The sequence below is a fragment of the Dermochelys coriacea genome, chromosome 18 (genome assembly GCF_009764565.3).
Source record: "Dermochelys coriacea isolate rDerCor1 chromosome 18, rDerCor1.pri.v4, whole genome shotgun sequence".
NCBI lineage: Eukaryota > Metazoa > Chordata > Testudines > Dermochelyidae > Dermochelys > Dermochelys coriacea.
The window spans coordinates 16,718,704-16,740,552 of NC_050085.1; the positions used below are offsets into that span (position 1 = coordinate 16,718,704).

General features: G+C 44.1%; 1 protein-coding gene and 1 pseudogene across 2 annotated transcripts in view; both read right to left on the reverse strand.

The window, feature by feature from the left end:
* The window catches only part of SSU72 (SSU72 homolog, RNA polymerase II CTD phosphatase), a 60,366-nt gene extending 49,911 nt beyond the window's left edge, over positions 1-10,455 (reverse strand). Inside the window, exon 1 of one of the 2 annotated variants that reach the window (XM_038376714.2) lies at positions 10,196-10,455. Coding sequence is in view for 1 of the 2 variants with exons in the window: in XM_038376713.2 (XP_038232641.1) it covers positions 10,196-10,275 (80 nt within the window). In the remaining variant the exon portion in view is untranslated. The remainder of the gene's footprint in view (positions 1-10,195) is intronic. The other variant, XM_038376713.2, reaches the window with a different exon arrangement.
* Positions 10,456-11,474: 1,019 nt separating this feature from the next.
* On the reverse strand, positions 11,475-12,606 carry LOC119845186 (annotated as a pseudogene).
* Between the last annotated feature and the right edge of the window lie 9,243 nt (positions 12,607-21,849).

Consider the following 21,849-nt stretch of genomic DNA (forward strand, 5'->3'; position numbering starts at 1 on the left):
ACATGTTGTGCTACTTTGACATAATTTGAAACTGTTTCAGCACATTTCTGGTAACTATGAAAAATGATTTCTAGTGCCAATTGAATTATTCAGCACAGCCTTCTTCTGCTAAGCAATTAAACAAGTTGGATTAGTGAGTGAATCCAAATAGCTAGCACCAATCTTCAGTAATACAAAAAAAAAAAATCTAATTTATAAAGAGTCTTGCATTATCAAGGTAAAAGTAAAGTTATTTATAAATATATGGGAAATATTAAGATAACTCCAAGACAATACTAGCACACCTCAGATCACTATTGATTACTGCAAATGCCAAATTCTAACCCAATGCATTAAGAGGTCCATTGATAGATGCAAGATTTGTGTAAATAATTTCCATTAATGCTAGTTAAAGTTATGAGCCTAGATAGGAGATTGTACCCACACTCAGGGCATGTCTACACTTGCAATTTAAAGCCAAAAAAGTCCCTTTTTTGTACAAAACCCATGGGAGCATCTACACTTACTAATGATTTTTTAGCAGTGAAACTCAGTTTCACTGCAAAAAGAAAACCACTTCCACCAGAGGCATATAGCTCTTACTGGTGATGCTTCTGCAGTCATGTTCAAGTAAAGACACGTTCTTCCTGTTTACAGAGCTTTTAGCCTCCGCAAGATATCCCACAGTACAGAGGTGACCACTCTGGCGGGCCAGCAGCACTGCTACTCTGACGCCAAGTAAACAGACATCCACACCCCTCCCCCGGTAAAGCCCCGGGGAACTTTGAAACTCCCCTTCCTGTTTTCTTGGCAAGTACTCACTTATCATTTGGCCAGGTGACAATGCCTGCTCCATGGAACAAATGATCCCGTTTGGGGCAATGCTGAGCTACTGGAACTGATCACTATTTGGGGAATGCATCCGATGAAGTGAGCTGTAGCTCACGAAAGCTTATGCTCTAATAAATTTGTTAGTCTCTAAGGTGCCACCGGTACTCCTTTTCTGTTTGGGGAGAGGAGGCTGTGCAGGGACCCAGGATGCCCCACGATCACCCCACCACATCTTTCCACAAGGCCTTTCGTCAAAATGGAGAGAGTTGCACTGTGGGATAGCTGTGATGAGGCTGCTCGTGTGATGAGGCTGCTCTCATCGGGGATGGAAGTGCTGCAAATGTGCATATTCTGACGCCTGTGGAAGTAAATGGGGTCTCTTCTTTCAGCAGTTCACTATCACCATTGAAACTGACTGCAAAATCTCTGCAAGTTTAGACATAGCCTTCGTTTAGTGATACCTTTACACAGATAGGCCCTGATTTGATATGCATGTGCCCAGTTTTAAGCACAAAGATAGTTTCAGTGAAATCGGGGGGACTATTCATATGCTTAAAGTTAGGCACGAAGTTAAGTACATTGCTGAATTGGGGCCATGGCATTTTCCACCAGACGGATCTCTAAGCACTCGACATAAAACTCTACTTCTAGGAACACAACAGTTGTTTAAGAGCTGACAGCAGTACTAGATAGCACTGATGAATCATTAACACTTGAAAAAGGACACAGCAGTCCTTATTCAGTTTTAGACGCTGGTGACATCTAAAGCAGAAGAAACAGAACTTTGGTCCAAGCAGATAAGTTAATATTCTGGAACCTTATATGGCTTGTGTTCTAAAAGGGAATCTCATTTAACCTTAAACTCAAAATACTGCTGAGTTTCTTCTCTCAAATGGCCAATATTGAACATCATAATATAAAGGGATGTAAAATAACTGCTTTATTGCAATTGAATGGCAACAACATTGTTTAGAAAAAAAGTAAAAGTTCAGTTCCTAGGCAAGTTTAACACACACTATTATAATAAAAGTAAAATAAATGAACAGCATTTCTTTAAATAATGTTTTCAGTTTAATCTGAAGTTGGATCACACTCAGACAGCATGCACTTTACTCTTAAAAACTGCATTTGCAATCTAGAAGATTATTGCTGACTGGTTTTGGTCTCTGAAATCCTCAAAAAGTTGACAACTTAGCCTTTTTGAATATGTTTGTCAAATAAGTCAAATTCTATCAATATAAAAATGTAATAAATCAATGTTGGCATTTACTCGTTCTTGCTGGTTTCAACCTAAACAATTTAAAAATGTATTTTTTTGTACACTAAATGGGGAATTATTTGACCAAAAGTTAAGCATACTCTTCATTTAGTTCAGATGCTGATTGATACTACCCAATTGGTACAGAAACCCTGACTGAAGCTTGTTTATTGTAAACTGTACTTGGTTGAACTTCTGTTTCTCTTATAGAAAGGGAGTACTTGTGGCACCTTAGAGACTAACAAATTTATTAGAGCATAAGCTTTCGCGAGCTACAGCTCACTTCATCAGATGCATTTGGTGGAAAAAACAGAGGGGACATTGAGTGCCACAAGTCCTCCTTTTCTTTTTGCGAATACAGACTAACACGGCTGCTACTCTGAAACCTGTTTCTCTTATGTGGTTACACCCCCAATATTACATGGATTTGTGGTTTAAGGCTCTAATGAAGTTTCTTATAAGCTTTCAACTCTCATTCTGTTTACACCATTAATAATATACCTCACACCCTACCTCAATTCTCACACAATTTACTAAAAATGAACTTGTGTGTGTGTGTGTGTGTGTGTGTATATATATAATTATATTATATATATAAAAAAAATGCATAAATCCCACTCAAAAGCTACAAATTCTGAATAAACCAGAAGTCAGCTACAAATACGGAAATCCTAATTTCAAGAGACCGAGGAGTTGTTACTATATTAGTCTGAAATTGCAACAGATTAACAGTGTAAACAAGGTAGGCATAGAACCCTACACTGAAACAGTTCAAAAGTACATTTCTTTTTAGGAAGGTGCTTTCAGTGTGGTACTCTAAGTATATAAATTCATTAAGAAGAATTCTTATTTGAAAGGATCTGCAGATAAAAGAAAACCTTGTATCTGCTGTAAGTGACAGAAAAGGAGAATTTGAATCAGATAAATTGTGCATACTCAAGGTATAGAGCAACTTGTCAACTTTTGGAAATGGGCCATCCCGATTATCACTACAAAAGGTTTTTCTCCTGCTAATAGCTCACCTTAATCGATCACTCTCGTTATAGTGTGTATGGCAACACCCTTTTTATCATGTTCTCTGTGTGTGTATCTTCCTACTGTATTTTCCACTGCATGCATCCGATAAAGTGGGTTTTAGCCCACAAAAGCTTATGCTCAAATAAATTTGTTAGTCTCCAACGTGGCACAAGTACTCCTCGTTCTTTTGGGGATACTGCAAGCTTCTAAATATTGTCTTGTAAATTAATCCCAATTCTTTTCATCCTGTTTCCATTTGTAATTCCTTACATGCTTAATTTATAATTTTGGACAATGCACTATACAAGTTGTACCCAGTCTATTCGGTATTCAGATCTGTTCATTGTCCTGTCTTGCATTACTTCAAGGTGGATTTTATTTCCCAAGTTCTCAATGGAAGATGGATTTTCCCAGCCTTTAGAACCTGCCAGTGATTCTCCTAATTTGATTACAAGAGGCATTCCCTTCCTCCTGGACTGAGCCTGTACTGTGGGCCTAGAAACAGACACTAGGTTCAGTAAGTGAGTTAGATCTCTTTTACTTAAGGCTTACAAACTAATAACAAAGAACACTGGACTGTGATGCAAACTGATAAAAGCAAGGAAATAATTGCAGTTGCTGTAGCCCCTATATTATGCCTACATATTGGAGGCTGCCTTTTACCCCAGTAATTTAGTCTTTCCTTCACTGGCTTATCACACCATCATTCATTCCTGTAGTTAGCATATAAATATAAACACATGTTCAAACTGCCATGTTGAGATGATATAATGTACATAGTGCTGTTCATTTACAATGAGGTTACAATAATGAATTGACAAATAGTTCTCTGTCCTGAAGAACATAGAAGAACAAATAAAACTTCGTCCATTTACATTAATTTATAGTCTTTTCTGGCAACCATACACCTCTACCCCAATATAATGCAGCCCTCGGGAGCCAAAAAATCTTACCGCGTCATAGGTGAAACCGCGTTATATCCAACTTGCTTTGGCCTCAAACATTTTCATTATTAATAGTCACTTCCCGCCCCGACTGATCCCTCAGAACCCCCCAGACCCATCCAACTCTCCCCCCCAACTCCTTGTCCCGAGACCCCCCCACCCCAACTACCCCTCCAAGGACCCCACCCCCTATCTAAGACCCCCTGCTCCTTGTCCCCTGACTGCCCCCCCCAAAGACCACCCCCAGGACCCCACCCCCTACCCAACCGCCCTGCTCCCTATCCCCCGACTCCCCCCCCCCCGAGACCCTCTGCCCCTTATCCAACCCCTAAGCCTTGGCCCGGCACCCTTAACATACCACTCAGAGCCCCATGTCAGAGCCAGACACACTGACATGCTGCTCTGCTGGAGCGTGCAGCCCCACCCCCCAGAGCGCTGCTTTACCATGTTATATCCAAATTCGTGTTATATCGGGTCACGTTATATTGGAGTAGAGGTGTACTACAAGAATGTGTCTTCATAAAAGGAAACATAAATCTGAAATATTTTTCAGTGTAGGATTGCATGTTTGCTTTATACATTCTCTATTAATCTACTGCAGTTTCACATACTGATACACATTATACTGTAACAATACTATCACCAAACCCAGGGACTTTGGTATTTAATTATATTTTTATTAAAAAAAGTAAATGGTTCAGAACCACGAGGCTGTGTGCGCCACTAACCTATGTAACCATGGAACTTTATTACTGTTACCTTCCTTCTCTCTCCCCCCATTCCCTTTTGCTGTTTGCTCAACTCAATTGTTGCATCTTGTCTTAGACTGACCCAAAATACTTGCAGGAAATGTCATTTTACAAATTTATACAATACTCCATATTAGCATTGATCCCAACTGGGGACTTTGAGAACTGCCACTATACAAATAAAAGTTACATTATGAATGGATCAGATTCTTAAACTAAAAGAAATCCATTTTCATTAGAATTCTTCACTGACAAGTCAAGTCAAAGTTATTCTTCCCCCTTCCCTAAATGGCTACTGCTCTTGCACAACAACTTTAAACCAGTTAACAGGTGGCAAACTGTCTCAGAGACCTTGACAGTGTCAGTGTATTGTAGACCCGTTTGTATTTAATTTTCAAGACCCAAAAGAGAAACAGTAACATTCTACTGTATTAAGCTTACATATACACATGCAAAGGTACTATAATTCACTATGCAAATTCCCATAGATAACTATGATTTTATGAAGTATTACTGCACACATTTAAAATACTATGCAAGAGAACAAGTCACCATGTTGTAGTGGAGTGGTTCTCAAACTTTTGCACTGGTGACCCCTTTCACATAGCAAGCCTCTGAGCATAACCCCCCTTATAAATTAAGAACACTTTTTTACATATTTAACACCATCATAAATGCTGGATGCAAAGTGGGGTTTGGGGTGGAGGCTGATAGCTCACGACCCCCCATATAACCGCCTCATGACCCCCTGAGGGGTCCCGACCCCTAGTTTGAGAACCCCTGTTGTAGTTTCAGAATAGCAGCCGTGTTAGTCTGTATTCTCAAAAAGAAAAGGAGTACTTGTGGCACCTTAGAGACTAACACATTTATTTGAGCATAAGCTTTCCATGAGCTACAGCTCACTTCGTCAGTTGCATTCGGTGGAAAAACTTGTAGTGTATCCCAAGTGAAAACTATAAAAAAGTCATTACAACATAGGATAAGCCAGGTGTGGCCGAGTATGGTTACAGAATGACATCTGGTTTGGCAACTTTTAAGATATGAAAGTCATTTATTTGGGGTATTTTGTGTTTGGTTTTATATTTCAACAAGCTACATATATGCAGTAGCTTCACAGATCTTGTTCGACTTTTGTATCATAGTGTTATGGTTGTAAAAAGTTTAAATATAGTTGTAAGTAATAGATGAGGGACTATATTGGGACATTGGGAAATCCATTAAAAAAAAGCAGCTTGTGTTTGATCTTGTAAGACGTTTGCAGCCATAGAGAACAAAGAATATAGAAAACATACAAACATATGACTCTCTGTAAGGCATAAGTGATAGTATAAAGCTATACAGAAGGTCAGTCTGACAAACAGTAAGTTTCCAAACTAAACCATACATCTCACCCTACATGGAATCCACTGTGCTTCAATTTAAAAGGGTCAAGTTTATAGATTTCTCAAAAATATCTTCCAATTTTAACTCCCTTTAAAAAAAAAGGGGGGGGGTTTACAGCAGAAGACCTTTAAAAGAAAATATGATCAATTTTGAACCATCCCAAATCCTGAAGTTTCTATACGCAAGAGCACTGTGGGGGGGCGGGGGGGGAGCGCAGGAGGGAGGGAGGGAAGAGAAAAGAGTTGAAATGTGTCAGGAAAATGTTTTTATTTGGAATTGGCATTTCTGAGTCCAAAACAGAGACAAATATTGAGATTTTTGTCAAGTTTTCAATTTTATATCAAACCTATCTGAAACACCTGATAATGTCATGCATTTAAAAAAGCACAAGACCCTATTACAATAAAAATATTGAAAAAACCCAACATAAACCAAGTATTAAGACTAACAAAATAAACGGTTTTAAAATTCTATAGTGCTTCAGGCAGGTCAAAAATATCAAACTGAGTAAATTTTTAAGACGAGGGGCAGTACTGACAAATGTTTCCTCCACAAATTAAGGATTAGAAAAAAACAACATTGCCAAAGTGAAAAGACTTGACTTAAAAAAGCCTAATTTTTCTTTTTTTTTTAAATATCTGTAAAGCCTATACCCGTAAATACTGAAATTTGAGATTCGGGTAAACAATATTTAAGATATGAACTTTTTAGTAGAATTTCCTCAACACTAAGAAAAGCCCCGTAACAGGGTTTTAATTGTATTGTTTCAGTTTCTCAGTGCAAATATTTTAAAATAAACTACAAACAGAATAGTTTTACAACCCCTCAGAGCACCATGTTTCAGAAAGCTCTTTAAAGTATTTTTAGATATCATGTAAATCTGTGCCCATCGTTTCAAAGGGACAGTATCCTGTATTATAAAACCTAATTTTTTGTCTTAGAAACTTTATAAAATGCAGTATAAATGCCTCTATGCTATTTTAAAATTTCAGTAACAGTTTTGTTCAATTGAAACATTCCCCCACATGTTTGATGCAATATCTAGTTGTAGCACACTTTGGAAAAATATGTAAAGTACTGTAGGGCACAATCCCACAATAGCAAGATGGACTGGATGATCAAGTAGGTATTTTCCATCTCTGACTTAAGAGTCTATAAACCACAAATTGAAGTTCACTAGAAAATGAATATGTAAAAAGCAAAACAGCATAAATGAACATAATGACCATACTGGGTCAGACCAATGGTCCATCTAGCCCAGTATCCTGTCTTCTAACAGCGGTCGGCACCAGATGCTTCAGAGGGAATGAACAGAAGAGGGCAATTATCGAGTGGTCCATCCACTGTCGTCCAGTCCCAGCTTCTGGCGGTTGGAAGTTTAGGGACTCCCAGAGCATGGGGTTGCGTCCCTTACCATCTTGGCTAATAGTCATTGAAGGACCTATCCACTGGGAATTTTTCTAATTCTTTTTTGAACCCAGTTATACTTTTGGCCTTCATGACATCCCACGGCAACAAGTTCCACAAGTTGACTGTGTGCTGTGTGAATAAATACTTCCTTATCTTTGTTTTAAACTATCTGCCTATTATTTTATTTAGTGACCCCAAGTATGTACGTTTGTGTGCGAGTATGTGTGTACACACACACACACACAAAAAAACACTTCCCTATTCACCCTCACCACACTATTCATGATTTTACAGACTTCTATCATACCCACCTTAGTCATAGCTTTTCTAAACTGAGCAGTCCCAGTCTTTTCAATCAATCTCACACAGAAGCCGTCCATACCCCTAATCATTTTTGTTGCCTTTCTCTGTAGTTTTTCCAGTTCTGATACATCTTTTTAAGATGGGGTGACCAGAAGTGCATGCAGCATTAAAGGAACAGGCTTTATGGATTTATTTAATGGCATTATAGAATCATAGAATCATAGAATCATAGAATATCAGGGTTGGAAGGGACCCCAGAAGGTCATCTAGTCCAACCCCCTGCTCAAAGCAGGACCAGTATTTATGATATTTTCTGTCTTATTATCTATTCCTTTCCTAATGGTTCCTAACATTCTATTAGCTTTTTTGACTGCTGCTGCACATGGAGCCAGAATATTCAGAGAACGATCCACGATGACTCCAACTCTTTCTTGAGCGGTACAGCTAATTTAGATACCATCATTTGGATGTATGTTTTCAAACGTGCATTACTTTGCACTCATCAACACTGAATTTCACCTGCCATTTTGGAAATGAAAGTAGTAAATTTTTAAAACATATTACTACTTTAATTGTCTGAAGCATTATCAGCACACAAGAAAATATTTTTATCCAGACAGCCATTTAATGCTGATTTTAAGGGGCTGTTAACTATTAACTCATTGTTTAAAACCTAAGTTTTGTGCTAACAGGCTAAGAGCTCATTTGCAAGATCTAAGACCAATAGAAATGTTTTCATGATTTTTTTTTTTAAATCCCAACAGAACTTGCAGCATTGGGAACCTGAAAGTGACTTCGTCCGTTTCCCTTGTAGGAGCTGAGAGAAATACAAAGAGTAAAACAGCAAAATGTGAAAAGTATATTGCATTTTTAAAACCCCTTCATTTTTAATATTTTTTAGTGTTTAGTAACAGAAAAGGCAGTGTTTGTTTACAACAGGATGTTTACAATATTATTGTCTCAGTGAGGCTTACATGGAGTTTGAATAATGACAGGTTTCAGAGCAGCAGCCGTGTTAGTCTGTATTCGCAAAAAGAAAAGGAGGACTTGTGGCACCTTAGAGACTAACAAATGTATTTGAACATAAGCTTTCGTGAGCTACAGCTCACTTCACCGGATGCATCCGATGAAGTGAGCTGTAGCTCACGAAAGCTTATGCTCTAATACATTTGTTAGTCTCTAAGGTGCCACAAGTCCTCCTTTTCTTTTTATGGAGTTTGAATATTTACTAACATGGTAAACTGCCTTCGACCAAGATGGCTGCCACCACCCGAGAGATATTTTATTGTTCACGTGCCATTGGTACTTTAAAACATTTTAAATACATTCCTCAGTTTACTCCGAAACTTCCCTTTCAAGTGATTTTAAGCCAAGACCTAGATTACGCCCTTGCGCTAGATGAGGGAGAGTCCACACACACACACCCTTCCTGGCTCATCACTTTTGTCCTCCCTCCTTTCGGCCTCTCTCGTGTCTTTTCCGCTCTAAACTAAGTGAAGAGTTGGAAACCTTTGCAGCATTAACCGTGCGAGCGGCCATATTCCTGAAGGGGAAATTGAACGTTGAGAGCCCAGCGGCCTGTCCAGTTTCCCTCCAACAAGCCGGCGAGGGGGGGCTCGAGTCTCGGAGCCCCAGAGGGCGGACGAGGCCGGGGCAGGTCGGCTTTAGGCTGCCGAGCGCCTGGAAGCCAGCCCGTGGGATTGCTCCGGGCCGGCAAGCGCGGGGTGGGGGTGGGCAGATGCGGGTTTTAATGCTCCGCCAGCGCGCTGGGACCAGGCCAGCCTCATCGGAGGGGCGGAGCCGGGAGAGGGCCCCAGACCCCTGGCCAAGGGGATTCACCCAGCCCGGGCTTTGAGCGAGGCCAGCGGAGGCGGGGGCCCCGTGGATCTCTGCCGGAGAGAGGGTGACCCGAGCCGCCCCCCCGCCATGTCAATACGGGGGCGAGACCCGATGGAGACCAGGAATCGGGGCCAGTCTCACAAGGACCGGTTCAACCCCCCCCCCCATCCCCCACGGGCCGGGCTCCAGCGGGGCCAGGCCCAGGCGGCTCGGGCAAAGGGAAGCCCGGCTGTGGAGTGCCCAGGGCCGGGAGGCTCAGCCGCCTGAGGAGATCACGACCCTCCCCCAGGAGAGCGGGCTGGGCCCGGTGCACGGGCGGGGGGATGCGGCCCGGGGCAGACGCGGCGGCGAGCAGCCCCCGTGCGGGGGAAGACGGGGGCGGCCTCGGCGAGAGAAGGGGCTACGACGGGCAGGGCAGGGCAGGGCAGGCCCGGTCCCGGGGAGGGGGGGGACGGACGGACGGACGGGCAGGCCCCGGTTACCTAAGGATGTTGTGCGCCTCCATGCTGCGGTTCTGGTTGCTGGAGCACACCACGGCCACCCGGAGCGGCGAGGAGGGCATGGCGGGACGCGGAAGAGGCCCACCTCCCCTCCGCCGGTAGCGTGACTCCTCTGGTCCCGGCCGTCCGGCTCCGGCGGCGGCTCACATAAAATGGCGGCCAGAGCCAACGACGGGCGGCGCCGGGACGTGTCACCAGGGGCAGCGTCGACCTGCTTCCCCTAACCATAGAGACCGCGCGAGAGCGGAGCCCTTCACATACCATCGAGAGGCGGGCCGAAAGAGAGAGCGCCACCCCAGGGAAGGTCCGCCAGCCATAGAGAAGACGGATCTGTGAGCGTTACACCAGAGCGAGGGGCCGCCAGTCATAGAAAGGAGAAGAACAAGGGTGACAGCGCCGCCCTAGTGGAGCAGGAGGGCCTGCCAGCGCTCTGTTCCATGCCCGGGGGAGGAGGCAGAGAACGTGCTTCCGAGCGAATTGCCTTGTGGACACCGGTTCGAATCCCACCCAGGCTGTCAGACGTAAAAGCCGGGCACACTTTGGAGCTGGTGAGAAATGAGTTTGCCTAGTCACTAAAGGGTAGGTGATATCATCAGAAAAGCCTCTGGCACGAAGTGACAGTCTCAGCAGGGAAACTCTCTAGAACTGAGTTTCTTATAGAAAAAGGGCCTGATTCGCCATCGCCCTGACCCTCATGCAGCCATTTAAATTTACAATCCTAATACGGAGGCATTCGGCACACATTTGGCATGGACACAAATGATTACACAGAGTGCAAAGCCAGGGGCAGGGAGAGGGAACAAGAGGATGGGGGAATAATTCCTACCTGACAATTGTAGTGATCAGTTTATCCCCCAGAGCATCTTTTTTTTAGGCTATAATAACTACTAATGCCATAGATTCCAAGATGATAAGCACCTTATAAATACCACAGAGAGACAAGGTGAGTGAGGTAATATCTTTGGTTGGTGAAAGAGACAAGCTTCTGAGCTCTTCTTCAGGTCCTATAGCTCTGTGTAACTCGAAAGCTTGTCTCTCTCACTGTCAGAAGTTGGTCCAATAAAAGATAGTACCTCAGCCACCTTGTCTCTCTAATATTCTGGGACCAACACAGCTACAACAACACTGCAAAGTTCATTTAATGCACTTTTTCACTTTTATTCAATCACCATCAAAGGACAACTTTTTTTTCCAGTTAAGTCTTCAATGCAATTCTCAATGATAGCTGACACAATTCAACCCTGACCTGAGTTCAATCCTCTTAAAAGCATTTTCTGTGCACAACAGAAGGTCCTTATTCTTTGTAGTCCCAAACAGTGATCCACATTGGCATGAAGGATGCCAGGTAAGTAATGATGGAAGCTCCCATCCACACAGAGCACTTCCTGTCTGGCGGGACTACAATCCTCACATGAACTCCTTTAGTGACTTGCTGCTCTATCTCTTTAAACAGCCTCTCATTTAGTCCCTGAAAAAGGGATGAGCCACCAGCCAATACCACATTTCCATACAGATGCAGGCAAATATCCCCATCACTCTTTGTAATGCTGTTGGAAATCAGAGTATGAAGCTCTGGGTGTATCAATGCTAGCTACATGAAAAGAATTTCTGGTGCTCTGCAGAGATGAAGAACAATTTTGATGGCATTTCCATCAGGAAGTTTATAATCTCTCAGTCTTCCTGAGACTTCCTCTCAATCTCTTGGCTGGGGTCTGAAGCCACATAGCAGGACTTCTCCTTGATATCTGACAGTTCACCATATTTCTCTTAGCCCTGCTTATGAGAGAACAGCCACTTGTCGAGAGGAGCTTCATGAGGTATTCAGCGATATCCCTGCCTGCAACATCCAGCCTGGAAACAGCATGAGGTAGGCAGTGTCCTTCGTAGATGGGCAGTGCATGGATAACTCCATCTCCACTGTCCATTACCACTCCAGTGGTACGAGCCAATGCATACAATGCCAATGTCGCCTGGACAGATAGATACAGACCTGGTACCTTAAAATGCTCAAACATCAGCTCAGTTGTTTTTTCTCGATTGTGAAGGGGATCCAGAGGGGGTTCACTCTTTAGCACTGGCCTTTCGCTGGCATCTGTTCTAAGCTCACGCTCCTAGATGTGTCTCCAGAGCTTTTCCATGTCATCTCAAGATGTAGCCCTGCCATGGTCAATCGGATATTTCAAAGATAAGACCCCCCAACTTGGACAGGGCTTCTTCTCCAACATAGTATTCTTCCTGACCATCTCCAGGCACAGCTGCTTTCACTTTAGGGTGACCAATCGCTGAAATAATGACAGATCTTGGTGTTGTCTCTCCTGCAATGCCAGCTTTACATGACCGGATCCATCATCAAAAATCACAGCTCGGGTTTGTAAGATTTTTGAATCAAACATTACAGCAGGAAGAGAGAATGAAGCTGCTGAGGTTGGCGCTGGGGCTTGGTTTTGGTTTTTTGGAAATTTAGTGAAGTTAGAATGTTCAGGGATAAATATTCTAGATTCCTAAGGTCACAAAACAATAGTAACAACACTAGATTTTGATAGTGCATTCCATCCAAGGATCCCAAAGCTCTTTACAAAAGTAGGAAAATATTATCCCCATTTTACAGATGGAAAACAAGGAACAGAGAGGTTAAGTAACTTACCTGAGGTTACAAAGGATACTAGAGACAGATCTAGGGATAGAGCCCATGGTTCCAGTCCTCTACTCTGATCACTAGACCATCTGCCCGTCCCAAATCAGGAACAGAACCTTGCTCAGAAATATGCTGTAGCTCAGCCACAAATTATGGGCTTCATGTGGGAATTATTGTGTCAAATTCTCTGGCAGGTGTTACACAGGAGTTGACTAGATGATCATTAATGGTCTCTTTTGACCATCTATGAAACTAGAGTCCTGATACCCAGGTGCCTGCACTGACTATGTTGCCTCCCAGACAATCCAAAAAGATAAGCATGAATTTGAAAACTTTTCCAGTCTGCTCATGGCAGAATCTATATCTGACACAGTTGCAGCTATCTGCTTTTGCCTCTTGAGGATCCTTATCCAAGCAAAGGTGCCGGGGGCAACATAGGTACATTGACAATAAATTAAAGCCAAGGCAGCAAAATTGGCATGGATGGGCATTTAAAGATGGAGGCCCAAATGAACTGGGTTGCTCTGTAATAGAGTTCAGCCTGGACTGTGGGAGGACTGAGCTGCGGGAGCATGGCCCCTCAGACCAGACTGAACATAACTCCTGCTGGGTTTATCCCACTCCTATATTAGGCCTTTGTTCTGCAAAGAGATCTGCATGGATTTAAGGCTCCGTCTGCATGGAGCTCTGTGGAAGACCCAGTGGTTTCTCTAATTTAAGTAAATCCAAAACAACACCTGCTCTTACAATTGTTCAACTTTGTAAATAGAGTAGTTCTTTGTACAAACATAAGAATGGCCACACTGGGTCAGACAATTGTCCACCTAGCCCAGTATCCTATCTCTGACAGTGGCCAGAGGGAATGAACAGAAAAGGGCAATTTTTGAGTGATCCATCCCCTGTCCTCCAGACCCAGCTTCTGGTAGTTGGAGGTTTAGAGACACCCAGAGCATGTGGTTGTGTCTCTGACCATCTTGGCTAATAGCCATTGATGGACCTATGCTCCATGAATTTATCTCATTCTTTTTTGAGCCCAGTTATACTTTTGGCGTTAACAACATCCCCTGGCAATGAGTTCCAAAGGTTGGCTCTGTGAAGACATACTTTCTTTTGTTTATTTTAAACCTGCTGCCTATTATGGAACAGTTCAGCTGTATTCACCTCTTGGATCAGATCCTGTACTCCACTTAGCACTTCTCTCCAGTTGTGGGTTCCAGGACTAGGTGCCTCAAGGGGGAGTCATTTAATGTGTCTGGAAATTTCATCTCTGCATCCCTTCCTGAGGTGACATGTTCCCAGTCAAAATGAGGATAGTTGAAATCCCCCATTATTATTGCGTTTTCTGCCTTTGTAGCCTCTCTAATCTCCCTGAGCATTTCACAATCACAGTCACCACCCTGGTCTGGTGGTTGCTAGTATGTTCTTACTACTATCCTTTTAGCCAAGCATGAAATTTCTATCCCTACAGAGTCTATGGTATTATTTGATTCATTTAAGATTTTTACTATATTGGACTTTATGCTTTCTTACTCATATAGAGCCACTCTCCCGCCAGCACTACCTACTCTGTCATTCTTATATATTTTGTATCCTGGTATTTCCACACCCCGCTGATTATCCTCATTCCACCAAGTTTCTGTGATGCCTATTATATCAATATGCTCATTTAATGCCAGGCACTCTAGTCCACCCATCTTAGTAGTTAGACTTCTAGCATTTGTATATCAGCACTTGTCCATTTGTCTATATTCGGATGCTTGCCTTCATGAGCTGTGTTTAAATGACTGTTCCTCACTAACTCCCACCTGTAATTTACCAACTTCTTTTCAATCCTCTTTACTAGGCGATAGACTTCCCCCTTTAAAAAAAAAAAAGGAGTACTTGTGGCACCTTAGAGACTAACAAATTTATTAGAGCATAAGCTTTCGTGAGTGACAGCTCACTTCATCGGATGCATACAGTGGAAAATACAGTGGGGAGATTTTATATACACAGAGAACATGAAACAATGGGTGTTACCATACAGACTTACATATATACATACATCGGAAATGCATCCGATGAAGTGAGCTGTAGCTCACGAAAGCTTATGCTCTAATAAATTTGTTAGTCTCTAGGGTGCCACAAGTACTCCTTTTCTTTTTGCGAATACAGACTAACACGGCTGCTACTCTGAAACCATACAGACTGTAACAAGAGTGATCAGGAAAGGTGAGCTATTACCAGCAGGAGGGTGGGGGGGAACCTTTTGTAGTGATAATCAAGGTGGGCCATTTCCAGCAGTTGACAAGAACAGTAGGGGGGGAAATAGTTTTACTTTGTGTAATGACACATCCACTCCCAGTCTTTATTCAAGCCTAAGTTAATTGTATCCAGTTTGCAAATTAATTCCAATTCAATTCCAATGCTATTCTTCCCCCTTTAATAAATTCATCCCTAAGGGATGCCTCTGCTCAGATCGTGTGACCATCCACATCTTTCAGAGTAGCAGCCGTGTTAGTCTGTATTCGCAAAAAGAAAAGGAGGACATGTGGCACCTTAGAGACTAACAAATTTATTAGAGCATAAGCTTTCGTGAGCTACAGCTCACTTCATCGGATGCAGCTTTCCCCAATCTCTTAGTTTTAAACAATCCTTTCCAACCTTTACAATTTTACACTCCAGCCATCTGGTTCCATTTTGGGTTAGGTGCAGCCCATCCTTTCTGCATAGGCTCTTCCTTTCCGCAAAGGTTCCCCAGTTCCCAGTAAACCTAAAACCCTCCTCCCTACAACATCTTTATGCCCTCCAAGTCTGCGATTCTGAGTCCAGATAGGTACTGAAATCCCTAAGATCATTCTTCTTGTCTTGTCATAGATCTGCCTTATTTGTGCAAACATTTGTTGATTTGGCTTTTAATTAGCATATACACAACAAGAATAATAAGAACAAAGCCATTTCAAGCTCCATTAGAAACACAAGTGGGAGATAATCTGTATACAAGTCTTTGCCAATGGAAAAAGGACAACATTAGTGAAGGAGACTTTGGGGTAGATTTTTATAAATGGGAATTGAGTGCCTAAGTGCCATTTGAGCCTTGAAAAAAATCTACTCTTTGGGTTTTAATTGTCTATACAAGTATAAAGAAACAAAAGAACACAAACTTTTTTGAGGTTTCAGAGTAGCAGCCGTGTTAGTCTGTATTCGCAAAAAGAAAAGGAGTACTTGTGGCACCTTAGAGACTAACAAATTTATTAGAGCATAAGCTTTCGTGAGCTACAGCTCACTTCATCGGATGCATCCGATGAAGTGAGCTGTAGCTCACGAAAGCTTATGCTCTAATAAATTTGTTAGTCTCTAAGGTGCCACAAATAAACTTTTTTGAAGTGCTGGATTGCATGCTTTCCAATTTAAAAGGGACTCTCTTTCAGGCAACTGGTGATCTTTATAAGACCTGAATAAACCTAGTATGAAAATAAATATTTAATTATTCAAAGTTTTTATTTAAAACTTCCTCTGCAGCCTCCACGCATCTGAAGAAATAGGTTTTTTCCCCACGAAAGCTTATGCCCAAAAAAATCTGTTAGTCTTTAAGATGCCACCGGTCTCCTCGTTGTTTTTGTGGATACAGACGAACACGGCCACCCCTCTGATACTCTGCAGCCTAGGACATTATGGTGAGTGCTTGAAACTCAGAAAGTGAAACTGATGAGAACGGCTCCTGCTTGTTTACAAAATAAAACGTCTTCTTTTGGCTTTATGACTCTTGCTTCTGCTTGATTTTTTAAATCCAAAAAGGTCAGCTATTTATTGAAAGGGCTAAAAGCAAGTAGAAGGCTCCTTGATGTAGAAGTGCTACCTCAGTAGTGCCAGGGAGGGGTGTTTTTCATCTTTATGGGAATTGTCTTTTTTTATTTCTTCTCCATCAGCATCCTTAAGACTCTGGAGTCAGACAACTCTTTTTCAGCATTCGGTCACGTCAGCAGCTTGGGTGATGCTGATGAGGCTTTGGAGAGAGAGAAGCTGATTCCTTCTTATTGGAAAGTGCTCTTCTGAAGAAATCCACATGCATTTCCTTCTCTGCATTTGTCCTCCCTTGCTAGGAAGAACTCATGCCCTAGGCCAGCGGCTATGGCATCACTGCTGTTTGAAGCACACAGGCAGGGTGGTACAATCAGATCCCCTCCTACCCAGATATGTGTGGGTTTAGCTCACAGAGCCTGGGGATTTGAGCATTCTTGTAGTTCTTCAATTGTACAGCATGTTCCATGCACTTCAGCATGCCGGGAGGTTTGGCAGCTGGGGAGGGGAAGGCAACATCAGCACATCTGTGATTATGTGGGGGAGGGCACTGGCCATTCTTGCCCCAGATGGCAATGCACTGTTGGCCACTGGTGCCACTGCAGTACTGAGGCTGCACCAGCTGTTGGGGAACTGGTCTGCTGCCATTCCAAAACCGGGGGGGGGGGGGGGCAGGAGTGTTCCATTCCTTCCCCTCCCCACAGCAATCCTCCACATGCAGCCTCGCTGTTCTCGGTGTGATTTGTAAAAGGACAGCTCAGTGCAACAAACACAAAATATCCCGTCACAGGACTGCAGGCTGCGAGTCAGCTGCTTTAATCAGCTGCATCACAAAGTTGGGGTGTCAGAGCAGGGGGGACGGGACTGACACAGCAGGAAGAGTAAGGGAGTGGCTCCAGCCCATAAAACTCTGGGTAACCCCTGTTAACCTTGTTATGACTGTTTTCATTGTGCATGTGGAAGCATTGGCTAGTGGTCAGAGCAGAGCTCGAGGATCCAGGATTCCTGGGTTTATTTCTGACTTTGCCACTGATTCATAGTGGGACCTTGTGCAAGTCCCTTTCTCTCTCGGGCGGGGGAAGTGCGGGGGTGGCCATGTGTGTATGAATTGAGCCTGAGTCACAAAGTTCAGGGTGTTTAGAGTCGGAGTTTTTGCTCAGCCTATTATCTATTGACAGGTCTATGACAGCAGAGATCTATGGTACCTTTAAAGCCACAGTTGATCTAAAAATCCCTCTAGAGCCTGTGTCTGAAGCTCAGTGCACTTGTCTGGATCTGAGATGCTGCCATCTGACCTACAAGGGTTTCGCAAAGGAGAACCTGTGATGAAAGCTACTTGGGAATGCATGTGCCATCACCAGCCAAGTTACGTCAAAGGGAAGACTTTGATGGATGGCAGCATAAGATGTCCTCAAGGCAGGCTGGGTATAAACAGGTTTCCCTTTATCCCTCACTTTTCTTACGTATCTGATCAGCACTGTCAATATGCTGGAGCCAGAATCCCTAGGAAGTGTGGCCATCAGTTTAATTCTGGCTCTTACGTTGTTCCCAGATCCCATCCGACTCTGACAGATTCAGCCACATTTAAATCATTGAGGAAGCACACTTTGACACTGTCTAATCACACTGCAGGGTGGCCCCAACCACCGCCCCCCAGTCCAGAGCTCCAGAATGGTGCTATTCGAAGACTCCTGCTATTATCTCACTGAGTACAAACAGATGCTGCAGCTGGCACTGGCATCATTATTACACCGAATCATCAGTTTGAAGGGTTAGTATGGCTCTCTCTCATCACCCCTTCACTGAGCAGATGTTCTTCCACTGCTCACTCCAGGGCCTGCCTTTTTATATTCCAGGCACACAATCCCATAGGCCGTATGAGAGCTTCTTGAAGAGCAAACGGATGGCCCACCCAAACCCCGCCTGGAATAAGCCTGCAAGGAGGAGTCAAGGTCAGCATTATGAGGGCATGTGATAGGACAAAGGCCTGAGCCTGTAATCCTTCATTATGGGAGTAACCCTTTCTAATTCAGGGCACCCATAGTCCTGCATCAGGGCGGATGGAGGAGGAAGCATTACTCAAGTTAAATGATAAAGAGAAAGTAAAAGTCCTAGCAGGTCCACAGCAATTTATCCACTCTCAGGGCTGGTTGCAGGACTCGGCCCTTTCAGGAGAGATGCACCTTAATCCCCATGGCAGCTGAAAGTCTCAGCTTACAGCTAGCTACTCTTTGAGAGCAATAGAAAGTAGGGTCTAAGTCAGAGCAGCCCTGAGGATGCTCTAATATGTGATGGGAACTTGGCAGGCCCTTGTATTGCCCCAGGTATATGCTGCCCAAAGGTGCCTTCAAGCCATCTGAACCCCTCTTCCCCCGCCCTTTACTCTGTGCACTGGAATGGAGTAACTGAGAATCAGGCTCATCATGTCTCCCACACCTCATCTCTGTCCCAGTCAAGCTAGACGTATTCAGGAACTCTTAACCTCTCTCCCAACTCAGTCCCCAAGCTCCTCATTCATTATTGTTCGAAACTCCACCTCCAACCTGTCACCATCATCCTGGCCTCCAGAACAGAATACAGGTAAATCCTACCAGCCAACAGGAGGTTCCTGTGTCTGCCTCTCTCCGCAGCAAGCTGCAGGTCGGCCAAGGTGGGATTTAAATCCATGCGTTCTCTTGGCCTGGGGTAGGAGAGCGGGCTGCGTGAAATTCACAGCTAGATGGGAGGAAAGCAGAGGAACCAAAACTGCTCTTCCAACATATTGCGGTTCCTCAGCAAATTGCCTGTGCCGGGGCCGGGGGGCGGGGGGGGGGAGGCAGCTCCCATGGTGAGTTCTGCATTCCTGAGATAGGAAGCAGACAAGGGCTGGGCTGCACTCAGCAACTTCCTCCTCTGCGTGGGATGGAGGCAGGCACTTCAGGGCCGACAGCTTTGTTTCCAGTTTAGAAAGAGGGCAAAGCTTTGCATGATCAAGTCCTGCAACTCACATCTAAACCCAGGGACAAGATGCCAGAAAGGCCACATTTAGCCCCAAGAAGGGGGATTAAATAGGGGTACCACAGCCCCGCTGCATGCCAGGATTTGATGGGGCCGTTGGTCCCAACTCCTTCCTCCCTTTGAAACCTCTCACTGACTTCGGTAGCAGCAGGAGGGGGATGGATGTATACAAATGCATAGCCAAGAAGTGTTGTTAGTGTGTCAGATGCTTTGATTCAGAAAGCACGTCATGCTTCAATCCACTAACCCCGAGCACCTTTAGCAAGGGAGTCTTTAGCATGTCAAGAGCACCTTCATACGGGCAGATCTCAAAGCATTTTGCAAATAATAGACAATAAAATGGCTAACCCTCATCTGACAGACAAGGAAAATGATGCACAGAAAGGTTGGAACTTACCCAAGGAATAGGAATCGTGCTTTCCTGACGCCGGCTCCCCAGCTCTGACCACTAGACCACACATTCTCCTTCAGGTGCGTGGCAAAAAGGGGGCCATCCAGCCCGATGGTGATGGGAAGCAGAAGAGCCTTGTCTTGAAATGCAGAAATCCTGCTCCCATTATCTCTCCCAGTTCATATTTGCCAACTGAAAACCTGCAAGGAACAGCTTTGAAACAAAGGGAAATAAATCCCCATCAGGAGTGCTTGATGGATTAACTTTGTGAGCGAGCAATAAACCCTGTCTCTGAGCCACCAAGGCAGCCTTCAGCTTCATGCCCAGAGAAGGCCAGCGTTTTGCGGACCACTGCCAGGCAGATGAATGCGTAGGGTATGTCTTGCGACCGTGGGAAGCAGTTCCTTGCCTGCACTCCAACGGACATTGTAGCCCCTGAATTTCAAGTTCCAGCAAACTCCAAAAGAGAGAGAGGCTGAATTTCACTTGGCTTTGCCTGGAAATCTTGAAATTCCAGAGCCTGTCGTCATCCTAAGACTTGGGATCCAGGCTCCCCCCGGAAACTCAGACCACCCCAAATGATTCACAAGCCTGTGCCAAACTCACCAGGAAGCTTGTTTAATTTGTCAGTTGGTTGCACAATTCAAATCCGCTGAGTTTCACCTGGTGTCACGCTCCCAATCGAGAGCTGGAAAAGATACACAGTTTAGCTGGGTCATGCCACCAACGTTTTGCTGCAGTACGCAGAGCAGTTCTAGAGTCTCCCAAAGGTTAGTCAAAAGCCAGCCTGAGCTCAGTGATGCTCCAGTCCTGCTTGTGCTGAATTTCAGCCCTCAAGGCAATGATGCTCCAGCACCACAGTTCTCAACCTTTTCCAGACCAGGATTCCCCAGAACTTTCACCCCCATCTAGCCAGGCCCCCGGTTAGCAATATGGGAAGGCCAGGGTAGTCATGGCCCCCAGGTTGAGTATGGTGCTACTCTAGCTGATTTCTCAGCAGAGAAGGCAGGAGGAGAAATGTGCATCACCTGTTGGACTTTTTAAATGGGAAATCATGGGATGGATCCAAACAGACCTCAAGACTCATTAGCCACTGTGTGATCCCCCTCCCCTTTTCATACAATCCCAATTGTTCCCCCTTCTATAACACACCCCCTTTCTTTCTCTTAAGCTGTTCTTCACCTCCATTGCTCATAACATCCTGGGCTGGGCCATGCAGCCCGATTCTGCCGAACCAGCAGGTGCCAAGTTCCTAATTAATTACAGCACTTTTCAGCCTTAAAAAAACTAACCCCAAACCTAAGATCAACGGTTCCCCGGCAGTGCCGCCAGCAGAGATGTGGTTTCAGTGGAGGGCACCAGGGCCTTGCATTGGCCAATACCAGTGGGAATGCGGTGAACAAAGAGTATTAATAGGCACAAGTAGCTGAAGTTAAGGGCAGAAATGAAATCAGCTGGTTGTAATCTTGATCAATGTCTGCAATTAGACGGCAGTGACACACACAGATGCTGCCATCTGGCGAGAACACAAATGCTAACCTAATGAGGGGTTTTCATCCACAATTAAAAAGGAACTGACTTCAGAGTTGTTTGGAAGAATTTCTGCTTTCCCAAATGTGTGTATATATATCATCGAGAGAAAACAAATGGCAAGCTCTTGAGAAGCTCTTAAGGAGTCGCTAATTCCTTTCATAACCTCCTCAAGGCATCCAAAAGCTACTGGAGCTTAATCAAGCACCTCTCTTGACTGCAGCTGTTTGTTTAGCAGTTCACATAGAAGGCAGGAGGATGGGTGTTAACTGAGGGTGGATTGTCTCTGAACAGCTGAGTGGG